The 24,387-nt window shown below is 41.2% G+C and overlaps 1 protein-coding gene across 1 annotated transcript; it reads right to left on the bottom strand.

Annotated features, from left to right (window-relative positions):
* Nucleotides 1-7,261: 7,261 nt before the first annotated feature.
* LOC311059029 (uncharacterized protein) lies at nt 7,262-19,674 on the bottom strand. Its single transcript, XM_084076605.1, has 20 exons — nt 19,593-19,674; nt 18,285-18,347; nt 17,155-17,344; nt 16,092-16,162; nt 15,181-15,401; nt 14,780-14,848; nt 14,593-14,666; nt 14,024-14,091; nt 13,660-13,874; nt 12,698-12,829; nt 12,508-12,581; nt 11,993-12,052; nt 11,160-11,227; nt 10,755-10,975; nt 10,533-10,655; nt 10,046-10,126; nt 9,237-9,840; nt 8,634-8,812; nt 8,173-8,349; nt 7,262-7,398 (listed from the first exon to the last, which is right to left on the bottom strand). Exons 1-19 carry the CDS (start codon nt 19,666-19,668, stop codon nt 8,233-8,235), a joined length of 2,706 nt encoding a protein of 901 aa, XP_083932731.1. The 5' UTR covers nt 19,669-19,674; the 3' UTR covers nt 7,262-7,398; nt 8,173-8,232.
* Between the last annotated feature and the right edge of the window lie 4,713 nt (nt 19,675-24,387).

Here is a 24,387-nt window from a genome sequence, read left to right as displayed (position 1 = left end):
GTCTATATCCCTAGATGATATTTGATCATGATAGCCTTTCCCAAGTGGTAGCTTAGTCACAGTTATCAGTCTTCAAAGACACCAACCATATACTCAAATAATGAAGAAAGCGTGCCACTTTTTTTGAACAGAACATGTGATACAGAGGGGGGGGGGGGGGGGAGAATAATTTTCTCTCTTTCATTCACTTTAATAATAATAAAATAATAATAATAATAGTAGCTTGAATGTATATGGCACCTTTCAAAAACAATGAACAACCAACAGCCAAACTAACAAAACAACAAACAACTATATGCCATAAGCCTGAGAGAATAGGTGTCTTTTCAAGACACACAGCCTTAAGAGTCCAGTGTTGCATGAGGATGGATCAGGAGCATGACCAATCCCTATTGGGAGAGAGTTCCACAGGGTGGGGGCTGCCACACTGAAGGCTCTGTCCCCGACAGAGCCTTCAGAACAAGGTTCAGAACATGGTTCACTTGTTTGCCTTAGGGACAGAGAGGAGGTCCGAGTCGGTTTATGGAGTAGGCTTGAGAGGTACTTTAATCAATGATCATCATCACCACCATCATCATCATCATAACTGTCATACCAATATCAATTCTTCATCGTCATCATTATCATCATCATAATCAATCAGTTCCACTTCATATTCCTCCTCTTCCTTCTGATTGCTGCAGGTTTGTAGCTTGCACATTTCTGTGCACTTTAATTTGTTGGCAAGGCAGGAACAGTCTGGAAGGTTGCAGGTCTGTACACACTTGCAGGCCATAGGTTCCAGGACAGCCATTGGTGCTGAGGCTGACAGGCTGGTGGTAAATGCTAAATGGTGCATTTATATAGCGTTTTTATCCAAAGCGCTTTACATAGATTGTACATTACATTCACCCACCGATGGCGGAGGAAACCATGCAAGGCACCAAACTGCTCAGAGAAATTAGGGGTTCAATGTCTTGCTCAAGGACACTTCGACACTAACTCTGGGGGAGCCCGGGATCGAACTAGGAACCTTGCGGTTTCCAGTTCACTCTACCCGGCCACTCTACCCCTGAGCCACTGCCACCCCATGGTGGTGCATGTGGAGTGGGCTGTTCATGTGAAACAGTGCAAGAGAGTTGTCATAGTCTCCAATGACACACACACCTTCACATTACTGCTATACTACACCCCATATACTTACTTCCAAGCACTGAGGATGAAGGAGATCTGGCAGCAGTATGGCACTGGTGAGAAGCGGCGCATTCTCCCACTGCATCAAGCAGTCTCTCATCTTGGAGCACCACTAGCCAAGACAGTGATCAAGGCACACATCCTGACTGGAGATGACTGCATGAGTAAGGTGGGGACCAAACATGCAGCTATGGCTTTTGACCCAGTGCAATATCTGACAATCTTTGGAGAGGCAGACACCTTGAACAAGACACAGCGTTGACAGAGAAGTACTTGGTGCGTGTCTGGGCAGGGTCCAGTTCAAGTACAACATTTGATGACCTCAGGGTAGAAAACTATACCTGTGCCAATGCTGGAATGGATGCTCTCCCTCCCACAAGTAGTGTGATCAGAGGTAGCCTGGGACCAGACGAATCTGCGAGTGCAAAAAAAAATTGCACTCTGGGATTTGGGTCTGGCACCGCTCCATAGAGAATCCATTTCCTTTCCCAGAAGACGTGGGGCACCAATCAGGGCCCAGTATTCGAATATGGGCGACTGTAATTGGTAGTTGGTTGTAGGTCTAACCAATTGCGTCGAGGGACATTGTTTTGATCCCGCCCCTTGGGAAACAAAACGTCCTCATGGAAGCACCAGACTCATATCCACGCAGTGATATAGTCTAGCTACGCCAGGCTAGATCAGAGGCCACATCCAAGGTGTCTTTCTGGCGCATAGGGCTTGCGACCTGTTGCGACAGCCAAGGAACCTCAGGCAAGACTAGCACCAATGGAACATGGATGGGAGGAGCACTTTGGTACACTCCTGCCATCTAAGTGTCTGAAGGCCTTACCACCAAGTCTGCTCACAGCATGCAAGTATACAGGCAAGTGTGACACTTGCCGATGTGGGTGCCGTGCTGCTGGAGTTCCATGCATCATATTCTGCCATGGAAACATTTAAAATCCATCCTGTAAAAGTCCATCACACTAACCAGCATGCACACATATAGTGCACTTTGAGAGGAATTGTTATTTGATTTTGAGTTACGATTTTATTTGTATGTCTTTTGTTAGAAATAAAACAAATCATTATTGGAAAAAAAATACGATGAAAGTTATTGAGTAATTGAGTTATTGAAAAATTGCATTGACTTACATATTTCAATGACAAGATGCTCCTTAATGGTCAAAACAATATCAGAAAGGAATTATAAATGCCAGAATTAGTTTAATTAGTCTTATTACACCTGTTTTTAGTCCTAACAATGGCCAAGTTATGGCCAAGGTCTTCGAAATAGCAAGATGACCTTGACCATGACCTTTCAAGGTCAACATCACCCAAAGTGGTCATAACAGAAATGAATTCCCCACCCCACAATTAGTCAACATGGAGGTATTGCATGTGTATATACACTCAGAAACAAAAAAAGTTGGATTTTCATCATCTGTAGGCGATGGCGGCCATTTTTGATTTGGCCATTGCGCCATTCGTGGCACTATGGCGGATGAGAACCTCTGTGATTTTTCATGTCTAGGTACCCATTGACTCAGTTCAAGTGAGAAATTCTCCTAACACCAAATTGCGAACGGTTCTATTGGCCAGGTACAGAACTACTGTGCAGATAATGTGGGGAGATAATGGCAAAAACATGAATGTCCTAAAAAAGTATTAAAGCTACTCATTTGAAAAGGTTATCATGTTTCAAAGTACTTATATGGACCCTACAAACAAAATGGTGCCAAAGAGATTTTGCCACCTTACGTGTCCCTGACTTCTCGTCTGGCCCGTGGACTAATCTGCATGGAGACCCATGATCTATTCTACTCAGGAGGGTCTCAGTGATAGTTCTATTATACACAGGAGGGTCTCAGTGATAGTTCTATTATACACAGGAGGGGTCTCAGAGGCTCCATGGTTGCCACTGTGACTTATGTGTATACGGTTTTAATTTAACCCATACGAGGCATACAATGACATCAACACCACACACGGTAGCACAAGTAAACAATACATTGTCATTTACAACAATGAATAATAGTACATCAAACCGTCACATCTTCAACATCGTTCACAAACATTTATTGTCCAAACATTAACGAAAAAAAAAACATTAGTTTGGTTCTTCAATGACAGGCATTATGTACTTCTGTGTTACAGTAACTGTTCTTCTCCGTTTCATAAACACTTAAAACCCTGGATCGGCTATTGTCTGTGAAAATAGTTACCGAGTGTGGAGTGAGAACAGAAACATAATATACAACAAAATAATGATGGTTGAAAAAATACTCAAAAATGTGACTTACGTGAAAGTACCAATACTACAATATATAAATACTCTGTTGCAAGTAAAAGTCCAGAATTCTAAATTTACTCAAGTAAAGGTACTGGTATTGGTATCAAATGTCCCATTTCACAACATTTCAAATGTATAAAATTCATAACAATCCTTATAGCAGATCTACAAGCTCACAATGTGTCGCATCGCGACGCAGTGTGAGCTCGTAGATCCCTCTATTTTCAAATGACCGAAATGTACAGTATATAGGGCTGAAGTGGGTAATGTATGTTTTGTAATAAAAATACAAATATACAAAGTAACTAAAGTTTTGAAATATTTGTAGTGGAGTAAAAATACAATATTTGCCTCTGAGATGTAGTGGAGTAGAAGTAAAAGTACTGAGTACAGTACTTGAGAAAATGTACTTAGTTACTTTACACCACTGCTGTTTATTAGTTTAACACCGACTGCACTCACCAACTGTTTAGCCTCAGCTTTTTGACCCTATACCGGCTCACCTTAGATTCCTTTAGATCTCTCTCTCGTCCGCCCCGCCCCTCTCCTCCTCCTTCTCCTCCTCCCACAAAACCACAATTTAGAAAAAAGTCAATAGAAAAGGTCCTGCAGTAGCTCTATAGGCCTACACAGCCCCGCCCACATTGTGGCACGTGGTTCGATACCTTCTCGAGGACCAAGGGCCCAGCTTCCGGCTTTGAAATTGAGTCTATATAGGAAGTGACAGTTCATATGAATAGCCTGTAGTCTCGCCATTTTACCCCTGCTGGTGTCAGAAAGAATTACTCTCCATTCAACTGGGTGGGTTTTTGACAAACTTTAGACTTGATTTTCTTACCTTAATAAACATTGTCATAATTACTATATGCTTCCAGTCACTAATTTAAAGTCTTCTTTCAATCACCATGATATGCCTTTTGGTAAATTATGGTCCCATTTACTTTAGAGTTGATGATAAAGTAGGTTATGCTGTAGGAGAGGCAGGATGATTTGACTGACAAGCTACCCAACCAATAGCATTCTTTCCGGTTGCGCAGGATATGACACAATATTGAAAGATGGCGGATTTGAAATTCCTGAACAATCGGCTTCACTTACGGCCTGCAGAAACCAATGGCGTCGCTTTGTCCATTCATTTTTACAGCACCCTAGCTGAGAGAGAGATGAAGCAGGGACCCCCTCTATATAAAATTGTGTTTCAGATAAACTTTTGCTGCTCTTTTTTTCCCTCTTAACACCTATAACTCTTTGCCAAAAATAGCCGATCTACAAGCTCACAACGCCTCGCAGCGCGAGGCGTTGTGAGCTTGTAGATCTGCTATTTTTGGCTACATTTTTCCTCAGAAAAGGGATGCTAGGGCCTAGGGTTCAAGTGGTTAATGTAAAAAAATAAAAATCATATCACACAAAGATTTGGCGGACCCCCTGTAGTAACTCTGAGGACCCCCTGTTGAAGACCCTTGGTCTATGCTCTATACACAGCCCCGCCCACATTGTGACACATGGTTGGAAACCTTCCCTCAGGGGGCGCTGTCCCCGGTTTCAGTGATTGCACGATGCCAGAGATCATGTGATCGCTGAAGTCTTCGTACGACGCATGCAGAGGCAACCTTAAGATCAGAGCGTGCGTGTCGGCCTCAGGGAAACCCCTCCTCTGGTGATCCAGTGGATCATCAGGGAAACCCCTCCTCTGGTGATCCAGTGGATCATATTGGGGGAAACCCCTCCTCTGGTGATCCAGTGGATCATCATGAGGGAAAGCCCTCCTCTGGTGATCCAGTGGATCATATTGGGGGAAAACCCCCCTCTGTTGATCCAGTGGATTATGGGGGAAAACCCCCCTCTGGTGATCCAGTGGATCCTCAGGGAAAACCCTCTGGTGATCCAGTGGATCATAAGGGAAAACCCTCTGGTGATCCAGTGGATCATGGGGGAAAACCCTCCCCTGGTGATCCAGTGGATCACGGTGGTGCAGGAAGTCCAGCGCTGGTTGTTCTCTGAACCCCAGAGGAGGAAGTGTTTCTGCTCCCGTAGCAAACCTTAAGACGTCCTTCAGAGTCACCCGGACCGGATGCTGCCGCTGCTCCCCGTCAGCATGGAGGACGGCCTCTCCTCCTGCAAAACATTTAAACATGTGGTGGAAAAAAGTACTCAATGTTTTACTGAACACGTTCACTGCCATTGACAGGCACGTGCACAGATAGACTCTAGGTGGTGCTGGAGCACCTGCCCTTTGCCCTCTGGACCAGAAGTGCCCTTTTGGAAAAGAAAAAAAAAAGCATATGGCTATTGAAACAAATACATATGCAATTACGACGTACTGTACAATATGTGCCTGTAATAAATATCGCACTACTAGGGCAGCCGGTGGTTCCGCGCGCCGCACAAGGTGCCCTTTTTGCTTTTTTTTTACTTGAGCTCCTGCCCTTCAAAATGTCTGTGCACGCCACTGGCCATTGATGTACATCTACGTCCATTATTATATATATATATTTTTTAAATTACGCTAGAGGGCGCTCCTCCGCAACCTATGAATGATCCCTTGACTGTGAGAGAAGGAATGGACGGATATGACGTCATGCAAGAAAGTTTCACTTCCGTCCACCTCTATCCTATGAGGTGTAGAAAAACACATCTAGCTCGGATTTCTTCTTTTTTTGTGGAAAACTAGCCTTATTCACCTGCCGATTACAACAGAATGGACGGTCGTGGTGGAATGTTTTTGTTCCGGTGGATAGATGTGTTAAAAAAAAGGTCCTTACAAGGACAGAGCAGTCAAAGCATGAGGCTCCCGCAGGTCTTTATTTTTTATTGCGAGTACAACTGACTAACCATAACTTCATCAGGTATCTGGATAACCATACCTGACTAACCATAACTTCATCAGGTATCTGGATAACCATACCTGACTAACCATAACGTTTTTGTTGTAGTACCTAAAGTGTTTACAAAAGTAATGGGTCGCACTCAGAATGACAAGAGTGAGTTAACTTGTTGTTTCTTCTATATGTCTTTATAATGAAGGACAAACGTTTCATAACACCATACGATACATAACACCAGAATGCCCGCCAAAGAGTTAGATTTTTTTTTCATATAGTGGTTTATTCAAACTCCATGCAGATGTCAACCGACGTCACTTCCGGGTCCAAAAGGCGCCAAGCACCGTCCACTCCTCATGGTACACAAACATGCGGGAACCCGTAAATCCTTTTACAATAACCTCCTTTTTCAGAAAGGAACCATTGAGGGTTGGTCTCAATGCTTTCAACTGTGTGAAAGTGACAACTAATAAGACAAAATAATTATACTTTAGTGACTAAATTATTATACTTTAGTCTTATTAAGTCACTAAAGTATCATTTAGTCACTAAATTGTTACTTTAGTAACTAAATTATAATTTAGTGACTAAATAAGACTAAATTATTATACTTTAGTGACTAAATAAGACTTAATTATTATACTTTAGTGACTACATTATATAGTGTTGTTAACTTATTTAACAACACTTTAGTCTCAGATCTGTTAAACAGAGAGGGACACATCACTGCTGCATATTAGTGTCAGATCTGTTAAAACAGAGAGGGACACAGCACTGCTGCATATTAGTGTCAGATCTGTTAAAACAGCGAGGGACACAGCACTGCTGAGAGAGAGAGAGAGAGAGAGAGAGAGAGAGAGAGAGAGAGAGAGAGAGAGAGAGAGAGAGAGAAACATGTTACCCTCTATGTCGTAGAGCCAGTCCCTCCAGTATCCCACCGCTCTCTCCTCTGCAGAGCGACGGCCGTCCTCCACAGAGTAAACCACCTGGAACAGGTCCTTCACCACCGCTGCAGTCAGCGGGGCGGGGGGGCCTCCACTAGGGGGCGCTCCAACGAACAGCCTCTGCAAGGCGGGGCTGTCTCTGAGGGCCTGCAGCACGCCCAGCTGTTCCATGCCTTCACGCAGCCTGTTAGACATTTACATAGAAAAGATACTATCAGTGATTTGACGTCATTTAACGGGATAGTTCACCCCAAAATGACTTTTTTCCTATGGATTAGTCACCCCATGGAGACTTGAATTCATGGACATTTTATAGTTTTTGTCTCATTCCTAAGACAATAATTTGATGACCGGCAGCGGTTCCGGTAGGAGACACAAATAGTCTCCTTTGTCTCTCCTACCCGAACCACTGCCTACTGGTCCGATCATCAAATTATTGTCTTAGAAATGCGACAAAAACTAAACATTATCCATGAATTCAAGTCTCCATGAGGTCTCCTTGAGTGCCTGCTTTAGTTTTAAAGCATTTACGAAATAAATGATAAAAGCTTGTGCCAGTTACTCAGAGCACATATGACTGGTCTTCAAGAGACAAAGGTGGCAACATGGAAACGATTATGACAATTATGCAAAAAGAAAAAAAAACGATTATCTCAAATAATTGTGATTAGACGATGATGTAACAATTGTGACAGGTCTACACACACTTAGCCCACGTGACAATATTTTATTATGGATTATGGACGCAGAGAAATAGATATAAAACAACAGATGTGACGGCCTTCTTCAGAGCAACCATGCTGTAGTGTACATGTTGTATTGTTGTGTATTTTCTGTCTAGTGCATGGACAAACTGAACTAAATGATTACCAAATATCTACTACAATCTTCTAAATAAAATAGCCATGCACATTACTGTTCCACAGGCACAACAAGCATATTATATTACTAGACTTACTGTTGCAGAGGTAAACTCAGTCTGCCATCCAGGTAGAAGTCCAGTGATGAACGTACCAGTTTATCTCCATCGCTCTGTGTCTGGATCACGATGCTCCTGCCCGCCTAACAGGGAGGAGAGTTTGTGTGCCTCTGCCACAGCAGCACGCACCCCCTCCACACCGCCTGCTTGTTGGATCTGGAATGAATGCAAACATGAGTTTTTGCTCTTAAAACATAGCAGAAATAGCTGATCTACAAGCTTGTAGATCAGCTATTTCTGCTATTATTACATGTATAACATTATTAAATGTCAATCATGCATTGTTATATCTCCCCTGTGCATTTTTTTATTACAAAGCATAAAAGGCTAAATCTTTTATTCTAATTATTTTTATTTTAAGTATTATTTCTTTCCCCCTTCACTATGTTTACTTTACAACTTGGTATAGAGAAAAGCCTGGTGAATGTGTTGAACTGAACCTTTTGTAACTCAGCTTTCAGCTCCTGGTCGTCCAGCTCAGACATGTCTCCAGGAGGAGCAGGTCGTCCTGTCAGCTGACAGAGGAGTCTCTGAGAAAACACCCGAGGCCCCACCCCTCCATGCACCACACACACTGAGATGATGGAGCCAATGGCTCTGTAGCGCCCCCTGTTGAGTGCTGGAAGTAGAACAGACGTTTTGGTGTCCTCTCATGTACATTAAAGTGGTGTCCTCTCATGTACATTTAAGTGGTGTCCTCTCATGTACATTAAATTGGTATCCCCTCATGTACATTAAAGTGGTGTCCCCTCATGTACATTAAAGTGGTGTCCCCTCAGTACATTAAAGTGGTGTCCTCTCATGTACATTAAATTGGTATCCCCTCATGTTTACATACATAGCAACAGAAACCCCAAAAGGGGTTCCCGACCTGAAAGGTATAGTTACAAAAAGGGGTTCCCGACCAAAATGGGTTAATCCAGAGCGACTTACAGTAAGCAAGGACACAAGATAAAACAGCATAATACATCATAATACACATAATACATTAAAGTGGTGTCTCCTCGTGTACATTTAAGTGGTGTCCTCTCATGTATACGTACCTACTGAGTCCAGTGCGAGACTCTTGCTCCCAGAAGGTCCCACAAAGAAGCTTGAGCTCACAAGAGACTTCATCAGTAATGTGAGAAACTCTCTAGTTGTTCCACCGAGGTCCACGGCCCCGCCTCCCCGACCAAGCTGGTCAACAAACACCACGTCTAGTTTGAATCTGGGGTTGAATGTTCCTCTCCTAAATGCTCTGAAAGCACTTCCCAAAACGTCAGCTCTCACTACGTTTACGCTGTTCGCCGATGGCGGCCGTGATTTCAGATCTACGTTCATCAGCAGCGTACTCAGTATCGCCCGTAGGTCACGTTTTCGGGGCTCTGGTGGAGTAGATGTGGGAGAAGATGATGGCATCAGGCTCCCAGTAGAAACGGGTGGAGGCGGTGCCAGAGGTGTTTGGGCGGGTGTGGGCGCTCTAAGAGCGGGCGGAGGTGGAGAAGGCCACGCTGCTAAGGTTGGAGGAGACAGAGATAAAGGTGGTGGATAACTACTGGTAGATGATGATGCTGAAGAGCCATGAGGCGTTTCAGAGGCTGGAGCGCAGGGATGTGGGGTGGATAATACAGCGGACCGTCTGGGCAGATGACCACTGGGTGAATTCTGCAAAAGGAAATAAAGATGGTTTGGGGGAATTAATCGAACAACTCTGACGTCACTCTTAAGTACACATAGTTACCATTATTGTACCCCATTTAACACACACACACACACACACACACACACACACACACACACACACACACACACACACACACACACACACACACACACACACACACACACTTAAAGTTGGGAGTTCCAATACCCTCTCTCTGTTCATCTCCAAGCTTCTGTTGTGTTCTGCGTCTCGTTGTGCAGTGATGTTTCGGCGCTTTTCTAAACTTTCCTGAAATCAGAGTCTGGATAAGTTAAACGTGACACCCTGACAGCAGAGTAGATGAAAACGTAGGTCTGGGTGGTGATGTTAAGTGATTTGACATGATGATTCAACCATGCTTTCACATAACCATATGATCAGTGCCACCATGTGCTGAAATTATTTAACTATTTGGCAGCCAATGACGAGATTTCTCGTCATATTTCACTAAGGCGCAGCCTGCCAATGACGAGATTTTGTGCTTTCAGTGGTTTTCCACTAGATGTTATTCGATTTCGAAAAGCGTTCTGTTCCTTTTGGGCAACAGAACGCCTACATTCAACTTCCCATAACTATGGAACGGATGATCGCGGCGGCACACGCATGATGTTTTATTTCTGGCAGTCAAAGAGTTCATAGCATCCGGATGACTTACTGAACCATGTCCTGTGACCGCATCACTTTCTTCGTATTCCATCTCCTCATCATCTGGATTTGTTTGGACACTTTCTGATTCTTCAGAATCTAACTCCTCATCGTCTGGATTAGTTATTTTTTTCTGTGGACAAACCTCAACTTTATCTTCTTATTCAAGTGGAATTATTGAGGCAACATTTAGCCTGTAATCCAGAATGTTATGACGTCTAACACACAGTACCTTGGGTAGAATGTACACAGCCGACCGTTTGTTGTCATTCAACATCCGCAGGGCCTCGGACGTCCAGGGTTTCTGGGTGATGAGATGTATGTTCCTCTGTGTGTCGACGGTGCACAGATCAAACGGCTTGTCTCCGATGATGGGGAAGGCTCTCCTTAGCTCTGAGACGAGTGCAGACTCATCTCGACTCAGCTTCACCTTTATCTTCTGTATTCTTAAGGCTGAAAATGTTTTTTTTTTTTTATTAAAAAATAACAATGCGTGTCACTTTATTTGAAGATTAGAATGCAAACCATAGTCTAAAGTGTAAGTTTCAATTCCATTTCAAGTCATAGATCTGTCCGTTTTGTGTTTGTATAAAGGGAATACTGTACGTTTGAGGCATTTTTAAATAGATCACAATACCGTGCTGATGCTTGTACTTTTTCAGGCTTGGGTCCATGATAAGTCCCACCCGAAGTTGGACTTTGGTGCTGTTAAAATAATGAACATAACATGATTATAGTGATAAATAAACAGACAATGCAGAACTTTGTAACTTCTGTTTACAAACGTGCTATATAAATACAATTATTATTATTATTATTAGTAGTAGTAGTATTATTATAGCATTAGCCATGTAGAACAATGACAACCACAAAAGTCTATCCGGTTCCAGAAAATGCAGAACAAAGTTGTGATTCAAGGAATTATAGAGTTGTAAATGCAGGAGAGATTTTTTTCACTTTAACACGTTGCCTGCAGTCTACAGGACTTTGTGTTTTCAGTGGTTTTCCACCAGATGGAGCTGTTATCTACCCTATGAATGATGCTGTCACTGTCTGATGACGACAGACCCAGAATTGATGTCATTTACAAAAATAAAAGCTTGTTTACAAGCTTCCTGTTTACTTGGGGAAATGGCTATGTCTACGTTCCTCTTGCTTTACGACAAAAACAAGCCTCATTCAAACGGCCACAGCTGTGTAACGGATTACCACGAGCACCACCGTGAGGACGGAGAGAGAATAGAGAGAATAATCCATGATTTTTCATAGGTTCAGTAAAATCACTCGTTTTCGCCGTTGGCAAGGGCAGCTATAGACGACGTTTTAACTCTGGCAGTAAATGAGATAAGAGTTAATTAGTTATTTCATGAACAGCCTTTTTGGTCGACTAACATGTCAGTTACCACAAGGAGTCACAATCACTGAAAATTATTATAAATTATTACTATTTTAAATGCATTCTTTAGTCACCATTTAGCCTCCAGCATGGACTGTGTGGTTGTCCTCATCACTCTGTCTCTCAACGATGTCCTACAAAATAAAACACATATCAGTCTGTCTCTCAATGATGTCCTACAAAATAAAACATATATCAGTCTGTCTCTCAGTGATGTCCTACGAAATAAAACACATATCAGTCTGTCTCTCAATGATGTCCTACAAAATAAAACATATATCAGTCTGTCTCTCAATGATGTGATTCAGGTCAAGCTGTACATTGCTCCTTGCGCAAGTAAAAAGAAGGAGATCTCCGTTGTGTCTGTGTCTATCTTATTCCAATGTGTGATCTGAGCCTAAGGTGTTTGTAAAATGATAAAGCAATCTATCAGATGTCCTACAAAATAAAACATATATCAGTCTGTCTCTCAGCGAAGTACAAATACCTCAAAATAATTCAGTAAATGTACTTAGTTACTTTCCACCACTGGTTCCACTTATGGCACAGATGATTAAAGCACATGAAACAAATAAGTGATTACAAGAACCTCTGTCCACAGGACAGCATGTGGACGCGCACAGAGTGCCGGGGGACTTGCTTCTGGCAGTAACGGCACAGCTCCTTCACAACATGAGGAGAGAACAAGTTACATAAACCACATCACAGCTCCTTCACAACTCCTTTTTTTGTGATGTGGTTTACACCACTGGTATCTGCAGTAGTTTGAGACGTCTTACCGAATCAGAATGTGCCGCCTCACTTTCCTCACGTTCCAACTCCTCACCATCTGCGTCGGTTCGAACACTCGGAGCTTTGCTTTGTGATTCTTCACCTTCCACCTTCACTTCATCTGGAAAAGTGATATTTTCCTGTGGAGAACAAAGACAAAACCTCACTTTTATTTTCTTATGCAAGTGAAATCATTGAGGCAACATGTTGCCTGTAATCCGTAATGTTATGGCATCTAACCATAGACTGTATAAAAGAGAAGGTCACACCCCCAGACTCTACAGACCGTAAATGAAGCCTATTTTTCAACTATTTTAAATCCGCCATCTTTAATATATACCAAAAAGCAACAGGATATCAATCGCTAAATGAATGCTATTGGTTGGGTAGCTTGTCAATCAAGAGCGGGGGCGGAGAATGAATGCTATTGGTTGTGTAGCTTCAATCAAATCATCCCGCCCCTCCTAGAGCATAGCCTACTTTATCATATTTTTTTTAAATAAATGGGACCATAATTTACCAAAACGCATATCATGATGATTGAAAGAAGACTAGCACCTGGACGCATATAGTATTCATGACAATGTTTATTGTCTCCGCCAGGCCGAAAGGCATGGCGAGAGAGTATGTTTTGCACCCTGTCCGTCCGTCCTTTTGTCTGTGAACAGCTAATCTCTGGCACCGTTGGCCTGATCGCAGCGAAACTTTGCACACACACTCCCTGGATGCCATTTCCATTTTTTGACATGGGCCTGTTATAGCGCCACCACCTGGCGGACACCTGTGCTCAGAGGAGCACTTTTTCAAGTCTAAAGTTCGTCAAAAATCCATCCGCTTGAATGGAGTAATTCTTTCTGACACCAACAGGGGCAAAACAGCGAACCTACAGGCCATTCATATGAACTTTTACTTCCTATATAGACTCAATTTCAAAGCAGGAAGCTGGGCCCTTGCATCTGACGCACAGTACCTTGGGTAGAATATACACGGCCGAGCGTCTGTTTTCATTCACCGTCCGCAGGGCCTCGGACGTCCACGGTTTCAGCTTGATGATATTTATGTTCCTCTGTGCGTCGACAGTGCACAGATCAAACGGCTTGTCTCCGATGATGGGGAAGGCTCTTCTCAGCTCTGAGACGAGTACAGACTCATCTCCACTCAGCATGAGCTTCTGGACTCTTAAGGCTGAACCAATTTAAAAAAAATAAATAACACAATGTACGTCAATTTAGCTGAATATTAGAATAAAATGTTTCAATTCTATTTCAAATCATAGATTGGCCCGTATATGTATGTGTTTTTGTATGAGGGTAGTTTTAAAGAGATCACCATACCGTGCTGATGAGAGAATGTTTTCAGCCCTGGGTACAGGATGAGTCCCACGCGAAGTTCAACTTTAGGGCTGTTAAAATAGTCAATTAGGTTAATTGAAAAGTTTAAAAAAAAACACAGCCTTTTGTTTGTCTTCCAGGGGGAAATAATCCCATTAAGCATTATGGTTTTCATGTCATGTTAGTCAGCAGCTGACTTAGTTAACAACAACTATGTAATGCGAAATAATAACACATGAAGTTAGTAATGTTTAGCATAACAACAACAGTGACATTGAATGACCTACTTCTTTTTTTCATAATTATGTTTTAAAGCGAGCATTTTTAACTCTGATTCTGGGGACCCCCCAGAAGCAAATATTTGAGTAACAAATGTTCGCTTAAAAAAATAGATAAATATTCAAATTTTCACGATTAAAAAAAAAAGTGCAGATCTACAAGCTCATAGCGCGGCACTCGGTGCCTCGCTATGAGCTTGTATATCTGCTATTTTTGAATGGCCAAAGAAATCTAAAATGACAACAGATGCGTTCCCGGTCTTCATGTGTTAAATACATAACTGATACAGGTACCTGTGTTTACAGGACAGCATGTGGACTTTCAGATGCTCCGGGGGAAGTTGCTTCTGGCAGTAACGGCACGTCTCCTTGACAATGTAAGGAGAGCACAAGTTACATAAAACACACGAGGGACGTCAAACGATTAATAGCAAACACAATATTCCATCTCCTCATCACCGGCGTGGGTTCGGACACTTACGCCTTCACTTTCTGACTCTTCAGATTCTAACTCCTCGTCGTCATCCTCGTCTGGATTTGTAATTTTTTTCTGTGGAGAACAAATCTCACCTTTACGTTCTTATCCAATTGAGGCAACATACACGCATAGCGACGCGTTGTGAGCTTGTAGATCTGCTATTTTCAAATAGCCTATGTATTAAATAGGGCTGAAGTGGTTAATGTCTGTTGTATAATGTAATAATGTATCTGCAAAGTAACTAGTAACTAAATTTTTCGAATAATTGTAGTGGAGTAAAAGTACAATATTTGCCTCTGAGATGTAGTGGAGTAGAAGTAAAAATACAGATACTTGGAAATACTCCAGTACAGTACTTGAGTAAATGTACTTAGTTACTTTACACCACTGGTACCATACTGTACCTTGGGTAGAATATACACGGCCGACCGTTTGTTTTCGTTCAGCATCCGCAGGGCCTCGACCGTCCAGGGTCTCTGACGGATGAGACGGATGTTGTTTTGTCGGTCGACGGTGCACAGATCAAACGGCTTGTCTTTGATGATGGGGAAGGCTCTCCTGAGCTCTGAGACGAGAGCAGACTCATCTCCACTCAGCATCACCTTCAGCTTCTGGACTCTTAAGACTTTAAACAAAGACAATGAACACAATGTGTGTCAGTTTAGAAGATTAGAATGCAAACTACAGACAAACATGCAGTGGTGTGAAGTAACTAAGTACATTTACTCAGGTACTGTACTTAAGTACAGTTTTGAGGTACTTTTACTGTACTGGAGTGTTTCCAATTTTCGGTACTTTTACTTCTATTCGACTACATCTCAGAGGCAAATATTGTACATTTACTCCATTACGATTATTTAAAAACTTTAGTTACTAGTTACTTTGTAGATTTTAATTATTATTACAAAACATACATTAACCACTTCAGCCTTGAATATATTTCGGCCATTTGAAAACGGCAGATCTACAAGCTCACAATGTGTCGCGATGCAACACATTGCGAGCTTGTAGAAAAAATATATACATTTGAAGATTTGTGAAATAGGGCATTCTGCATAATGAGTATTTTTACTTTTGTACTTTAAGTACATTTTGATAACAATATTTTGTACTTTTACTCAAGTACAATTCCGGACTTTTACTTTGCAGTATCGATACTTTTACTTAAGTCAAAAAATGTAGTACTTTTCCACCACTGCAAACATATTATTTTCAGTTAACTTTCAATTCCATTTCAAATCATAGATCTAATTCATTTTGTTTATATAAAAAGGGATTACATTTGAGGTATTGGGGTTTAAATAGATTACAATACCGTGTCGGCGCGAGTGCGTTTTCAGCCTTGGGTCCAAGATAAGTCCCACCCGAAGTTGGACTTCCCTGTTGCTGTTAAAATAATGAACGTCATGTGATTACTGTGATGAATAAATTACCTTAAGGCATAGAACCATTGTGTTAACTCCAAGAAAAATCACAACCAGAACAATCTGTTTAGTTCAGCAACATGTAGATCAATATGTTTGGTTCAGCGACATGCAAAAAAATATGTTTGGTTCTGTTTGGTTCAGCAACATGCAGAACAATATGTTTGGTTCAGCAACATGCAGAACAATATGTTTGGTTCAGCCAAAAAAAATGCTGGCAGGGGGTGCACCCAGTAAAGTCTGTCAGTGAATGTCTTAAAAGCAGAAGAATGTGTCAATAACAAAATCAAAAACTGAATAAAACAATCGTCAAATGAACCAATCATTCCATAGAGACAAGAACATCAAAACAACACTGGACACAACATGTATTAATAGTCCCTTATCCAGTGGTGGAAAAAGTACTCAAATTCTTTACTTAAGTAAAAGTACCAATACTGCAATATAAAAATACTCTGTTACAAGTAAAAGTCCAGAATTAAAAAATTACTTGAGTAAAAGTACAAAGGTATTGGCATCAAAATGTACTTAAAGTACCAAAAGTAAAAGTACTAAATATTTGAAAATAGCCGATCTACAAGCTCACAACGCGTCGCGATGCGACGCGTTGTGAGCTTGTAGATCTGCTATTTTCAAATAGCCTAGGTATAAAATAGGGCTAACGTGGTTAATGTTTGTTTTATTATATCATTGTTTATATCTGAAAAGTAACTAGTAACTAAAGTTTTCAAATAATTGTAGTGGAGTAAAAGTACAATATTTGACTCTGAGATGTAGTGGAGTAGAAGTAAAAGTATTGGAAATTGGAAATACTCAAGTTAAGTACAAATACCTAAAAATGTTACTTAAGTACAGTACTTAAGTAAATGTACTTAGTTACTTTCCACCACTGCCCTTATCACGCGTTAACGTCAATAAGTATTCATCAATTCTCCTATCAAAGAAGACATATACCTGTATGGAGGTCCTCTTCGAGACGACGAAGAGGACCACGACGGGGAGTTTATGCTGCGGTTTCGTTGAGCCGCTCTCTCTCTGGCATCACTGCGGTAAACACACGGGGAGGCGCTGCGGTTTCGTTGAGCCGCTCTCTCACTGGCTCCGCTGCGGTAAACACTGGGCGGGCTGCAGGCTGCATCATAGCCTGTAAAACAATATGGACAGCGTTACGCCCATAGACTCTACGGACGGACTGTAAATGAAGCCTATTTTTCAGCAATTTCAAATCCGCCACCTTTCTATATCCAGTCCGAAAAATGCACTCGGACATTAATGCTATTGGTTGGGACCAGAGTGGGGGTGGGGAATTGATGCTATTGGTTTTGTAGCTTGTCAATCAAATCATCACAAGGTAGCCATAGGATCCAGCACCATAAACACAGGTCGCTTGCGAGATCTGCCGTCATGACGGAGGCGCTGCCCACTTAGGAGACCATTGGTAGGATTTGTGTATCATTTCACCCCCTAGTGGCTACAATTGGGATGGCGGGTCCTCCTAAATGAACCATCATATATCTACAGGCTCACAGTGTGCTTGTAGATCGGACAGTTATTTTATAGTGGGGTTTCTCTTTGAGCGATCCAAAAGCACATCTTAATTAGAGAAAATGCATAACAAAAAGCACAATACATTATTTTTAAAAGAAAAACATCACATGGATGCAACTGGGACGTATCATAGTGTTGTAGCCTGGGGTCAACGGGTGTTTTTGGGTCTCGCAACAACATACACCCTCACCCAGGTGACCCAGCCGGGGTTTATCAAGCCCCGACGTACGTCCCAGTAGCTACCCACGATCAGGCTCCACTTGCGGCTTGCCTGAGTGGCCCTCCTAAAGGCCTCACCGTGGGTTTGTTGGGCTTCTTCCTCACGGAAGACACAGGCTGGGGGCGCTAACCCATACTGCTCCCAGGATGCAGTCTACATTCCGGCTGTCACCCGTCTCTCTAGTAGTCACCAAGCTATTCCTGGTTGTCACTTAGTCTATTCCTATGAGCCACTATAAATAGAATAACTATAAAGAAAAACATCACATGGCGCACCTGGGACCTTTTAAGTGAGAAAGAAAGAACATGAAACTTACCGGTGTCCAGAGGTTCTTCTTTAACTTCAACTTTAACTTTGAACTCATCTTCAGGTTCATAGTCTGGCATGAAAGAACAGAAGAAGGACTTTGATGAGACATGGGTTGAATGAAGGTTGAAACAGAGAGGTGTAAAGAAGTGTTTTTTTTTTCAAAGACAGGGTATCAAAGCTGTTGATTATGGCGACTAAAACTATGACGAAATAAGTTTCTCAACTACCTTTTTTTCACTAACGAAAACTAAATAAAAACTAAGCTACAATGACTTAAACTAAGTCAAACTAGACTGAAATGTTAGTGAGGGATCTAGTGGAGAAGAGAACCAGTAGAACTAAAAGACAAGTCCTTTTATGTTTGGTTGCGCTCTGAAAATAGAAGATCTACAAACTCACTTGTGAGATTGTAGATCTGCTATTTTCAGCATGCAACCAAGTGTAAAATCAACCATTGCGACGCCATCAAGGCACCACCAAAATACACTTTCGTCGACTAAATCAACTGTAGATTTAGTCCACTTCAATATTATGTTATTTAGTCGACTAAAACTAGACAAAAACTAAAACATTTCAGATGAAAAAAACTAAATGGATTTTTTTGTCAAAATACTATGAATAAAACCATATCAGAATTTTCTGTCAAAATCAACACTGCATCAAAGGTTTGTTCTAACAAACATGAGGTGTATTGTTGTGACAGACATGAGGTGTATTGTTGTGACAGACATGAGGTGTATTGGGTTTTAGATGTTCCACCAGGTTCATGGAATCCTCCATGAAAGCCTGTTGAATGTTGAATTGGTGAGTCATAGTGGAAGTAAGTAATGTTAGTTTTTGCATGATGTTATGTTACAGATTGATCATCATTCAAATCGTTGTGTAATTTAACAGTTTACGTTAGCTTTTGTTACAGTTTTTTTTTATTTTCATACATTCATTACATGTTTAGCAAATGAACTGCTATAAAGCACACAGCAGTGAGGTAGACAATACTACTACAACTACCAGCGGTGTAAAGTAACTAAGTACATTTACTCAAGTACTGTACTTAAGTACACTTTTGAGGATTTTTTTTTTACTTTACTGGAGTATTTCACATTTTCTGTACTTTTACTTCTACTCCACTACATGTCAGAGGCAAATATAATACTTCTAAAAGTTTTCAATTATTTGAAAACTTTAGTTACTAGTTACTTTGCAGATATATAAAGTATTATATTCTAAAACACACATTAACCACTTCAGCACTATTTTATACATAGGCTATTTGAAAATAGAATATCTAAAAGCTCACAACGAGCTGGATAATCACCACTGGATAATCGTCTCTTCCTCCGTCCTCGACGCTCTGGAGGAACGGAGCTGGTTGGTTCTGGAGAAGAACTCATGTTCACCTGCAGGCTGGACTCACACACTGGTCTGGAATTAACTAAGGATCAGAAGAAGGACTTTGATGTGACATGAGTTGTAGATGAAGATTGATTGTAGAACAGAAGGTCTAAAGAAGTGGTCAGTGCCCCTAGATCAGGGGTGATGCAACTTTGATGATGGAGAGGGCCACTATATTTCCGCACTCTCTCTCCAGAGGGACACATTGCATTTTGCTGTACTTCGCCATTCTGTCACACAAAAGTAGCAAAAATAGCCGATCTACAAGCGCAAAAAGCATCGCACTGCGACGCGTTTTGAGCTTTAGATCGGCTATGTTTGCTATTTTTGAATTGGAATCCAGATTTATTTATTTTTGCTATTTTTTAATTGGAATCCAGATTTATTTATTTTTGCTATTTTTGAATTGGAATCCTGAAAAGTTACATTTTTATTTAATTTCAAATGCATTTAGTTATACTTATGTACATTTTATGAACTTAAATACAAATACATTGGACATAAAAGACAATAGAATTGTAATACTAGTCACTAAGCTACTAATATAGACTGAAGTAATTAAAGCGGGTCATGTTTGCATGTTAGGAATTGTAAACAGCTGAAATCAATAATATATCAGTATTCTGATATTAAAGGGGAAATCCACCCATTTTCAATATTTAACTATGTCATTAATATAGCATAAAGGAGTTGTGTCGAAATAAGAAAAAAGTTCCCCCCTTTCTGTATTGCCTTGAACTGGAAGATTGATTTTGGGTTTAACATGGCAAATTACAACACGATGAGTCATCATGTTGTAATTCAATCCTCCAGTTCAAGGCAACACAGAAAGGGGGGAACTTTTTTCTTATTTCCACACAACTCCTTTATGCTATATTAATGACATAGTTAAATATTGAAAATGGGTGGATTTCCCCTTTAACCTACGGGCCACATTAAGTGAAGGTTGGGGACGCATGTGGCCGCCAGCTGCCCATGTATGCCCTAAATGCATCTCCAAGTTTGAAGAGATGTTGGACGTTGGCAGCACCTTGGGTTGAATAGATACCTGGGCCTGATAGAAGTCCAAACGTTGTCCATTATCTTTATAACGATCCCTGATGTGATGATGATATACGTATAAACTCCCTTAAGACATGATTCTCTATTCATTATGGTCAGCCGTGAGTCAAGTTGGGTGGTCAACCCACCAGCCCCCAAAAATCTGGATTCCAATTTCAAAATAGCAGATCTACAAGCTCAAAACGCGTCGCACTGTGGCGCGTTTTGAGCTTGTAGATCGGCTATTTTTGCTACTTTTGTGTGACATAGAATGGTGAAGTACGGCATTAATTTACGAAAAAAGTTAAAATATGGAGATAAGAGGTGTCTGCCCGACAGTGTATGCAATGTGTTCCTCTGGAGAGAGTGTGGAAATACAGTATGGTGGCCCTCTCCATCATCAAAGTTGCATCACCTGACCTAGATGTCCATAGAATAGTCATATAGGAGAGTATTGTAGTTTAATTAAATTAGATATAACATGTTTGCCTCGTGCTGTCAATGGAAGAGACAGAGTCTGTATTGCTCAGACAACTTTCAAAACAAATATGAAAGGGAGAAACGTTGCAGGGAATAGTTATGTCTGTGTTGAAGTTATTTTAAAGCTCCTGCACTCCAGTCCGGCTTTTATAACAATATATTAAAACGAAAACCATCAGTCCATTCAAACCTACTGCACTGTTATAATTTGGTCACGACCCACTTGTATTGTTGTACAATTGTATGACTGAATATTGGTTATTGTCAGTGGTGCAAAAAGGATTCACATATTTGACTTAAGTAAAAGTATCAATACTGCAATTTAGAAATACTCTGTTACCCTGTTACAAGTGAAAGTCAGATATAAAAAAATGCACTTAAGTAAAAGTACAAATGTATAGGTACCAAAATATAATTAATAAGTACTCATCATGCAGAAGGTGCCGTTTCACAAATGTTCAAATGTATACAAATCTTTTGAAAATAGCAGATCTACAAGCTCACAATGTGTTGCATCGTGACGTATTGTGAGCTTGTAGATCTGCTATTTTCAAATGGCCGAAATGTATATAGGGCTGAAGTGGTTAGTGTATGTTTAGTAATAATAATCTAAATCTACAAAGTAACTAAAGTTTTTAAATAATTGTAGTGGAGTAAAAGTACAATATTTGCCTCTGAGATGTAGTGGAGTAGAAGTAAAAGTACCGATAATTGGAAAAACTCCAGTAAAGTAAACAATACCTCAAAATTGTACTTACAGTACTTGAGTACATGTACTTAGTTACTTTACACCACTGGCTAGCACACTGTGTTGTAGCTGTGTTATTACTGTGTTGTTAGCAGATATGCTAGCATGCTATGATAAGCTAAGCTGTTATATCATTGTGTTGTTAAACATACGTCATTACCCACCGTGTGCATCATGTGACTCAGTAACACACATACATTATACGGTGATAAACATTATGAATTAAAGAAACAAAGAGACATTTTACCTGAAACAACAACAGTCTGCTGTTAGCTAACGTCTTCTAGATGTGTTCCACCAGCAAATATAAGACTTCTGGTGGACGCTCTCTTCAGAATAAGAGTACCCTCTTAAAGGAGTGGTTCTCAAACTTTTTAATGTCAAGGACCCCCAAATTGATATTTGTCCGCGGACCTCCATCTGAAAATATGATGAGCCAGGGACCCCCTGAAGAGAAGATTTGTGTTGCACATGCAAAATGTTCAAAAGAATTTCAAGATTTTTCAAAAATGTTCAAAAATAGCAGAGGTACAAGCTACAGATCTACAATCTACAAGCTATAAATGGATAAAGTGGTTAACTACTTTAGCTGGGGACCCCCCACCCCAAGGGCCCCTGGGGGTCCCCGGACCCCACTTTGAGAACCAATGCTCTAGAGTAAAAAAGAAGCCATTGAAAAGCGATTTATCTGCACATTGACACTATAAATAAAGCAGTTAAACGAAGCAGGACAACACAACGTATGTTTCTGTGTAAAATGTCTTTAAAAAAACATTAAATACGATGATCTTGTTTTGAAGGCAACCAAAACCCTTATATCTGATCGCTCAAGAACCGGAGGTCTTATATCTGATAACTGAGCGGAGCTTACGCATAGAGTTTACGTCGCCTCACCGCACACGGATTAACGTGCTGCCGCAGACATGCTCAGTGGGATCACTAGCCACGGTTCTGTCACAAGCGTCATGGAACCACTTGTTCCTGGCTCGAGGATGTTTTACATTTACAACCAGTACATCTACATAAAACGTTCACATTTCAAATATAAAGTGTTGACCCTACGACCACGGATGTAAAAAGTTAAAACGGGTGGGTCTAAGTACCAATATTTTCCGTATTGTTCAATGACAAGCATTTTAATCAGATCGGCGGCCACTTTCTTTTTTTTTTTATTGTTTGTATATAATGTATCAGAGTGCGATACATCTCCCAACGGATAGGGGCGCGTAGTTTAAAGCAGATGGAAAATTTGGAGAAAATGGCCACCGATCGAAATAAAATTATTATTTTTTTAGGGTCGCACAGATAATTAGCTTTTTTTTGTGCAACATAGTTTTCTCACTCAACAGTAAACCAACCAACATACAGTATGAGTGTATTGGGGAGAACAGGGTAAGGGCGCGCTCCCACCGCACTTTTATTTTACCTCTGGGGCAGAATCTGCCAATGCTTTGTTAGGGCGCGCTCCCACCGCACTTTTATTTTACCTCTGGGGCAGAATCTGCCAATGCTTTGTCAATGCAAATGCGTGGATTCCTGGTCTTGCAGATTTTTTCCAAGAATCCACGCATTTGCATTGACAAAGCATTGGCAGATTCTGCCCCAGAGGTAAAATAAAAGTGCGGTGGGAGCGCGCCCTCAATGCAAATGCGTGGATTCACGCAAGAGCAGATTTTTCCGCTTGTCGCGCAGACCTTGCGTTTATCCGCTCTACACGAAGAAGCATAAAACTGCTGGAGGCAGGAGCTGATTTTCACCCTCTGTCCAATCGGGTGAGTCGAAGGCGGACCGTCCCAAGACTCAGGAAGCAACATGGTGCTCTCAGTGGACCAACTGGTTGTAGCTGTTGCATCTCACCCAGTGCTTTATAATTTGTGCACTTGGGGTTCGTACATCTACATACACATTCAGATTTAAAATATAAAGTGCTTACCCCATGGCCACGGATTTTACAATCATGCACGGGCCCTCAGAAGTACCCGTATCTTCCGTATTGTTCAATAAAAAGCATTTTAATCCAATTGGTGGCCATTTCCCCATAGAGTTATAATGTACCAACAGTGCAATACACTTCTCAACCGCTAGGGTCGCGCAGTTGAAAGCATACGGAGAAAATTACCACTGATTGGATTAAAATGCTTTTTATTGAACAATACGGAAGATACTGATACTTATGAGGGCCCGTACATGATTGTAACATCCGTGGCCATGGGGTAAGTACTTTATATTTGAAATCTGAATGTTTACGTAGATGTACGAACCCCAAGTGTGAAAGTGCAAAGACATTTTTTGTCTAGTGGCTCGTGTCTAGTGGCGGTGCGGGCTACGGGGATGGTCTTGAATGTGAGTGACAGGTGCGTCACAGCGTTTTTTTAGAATCCGCTGGCTGCAAAAAACTGTGCCCGCGCACAACCTGCGTTTAACAGCGGCCAGCCAACTTTTGGTGAGA

The sequence above is a fragment of the Gymnoscopelus microlampas genome, assembly GCF_963454915.1.
Source record: "Gymnoscopelus microlampas genome assembly, chromosome: 13".
Taxonomy (NCBI): domain Eukaryota; kingdom Metazoa; phylum Chordata; class Actinopteri; order Myctophiformes; family Myctophidae; genus Gymnoscopelus; species Gymnoscopelus microlampas.
This window is presented reverse-complemented; position numbering and strand designations above follow the sequence as displayed.

Coding starts and splice junctions, on each gene's coding strand:
- LOC311059029 (XM_084076605.1), bottom strand. CDS start 19,668: ATGAGTTCTTCTCCAGAACCAACCAGCTCCGTTCCTCCAGAGCGTCGA. Junction 14,849..15,180: donor CCGTGTATATTCTACCCAAG/GTACAGTATGGT, acceptor TGTTCTCCACAG/AAAAAAATTACAAATCCAGA. Junction 13,875..14,023: donor AACATTCTCTCATCAGCACG/GTATGGTGATCT, acceptor AAATTGGTTCAG/CCTTAAGAGTCCAGAAGCTC.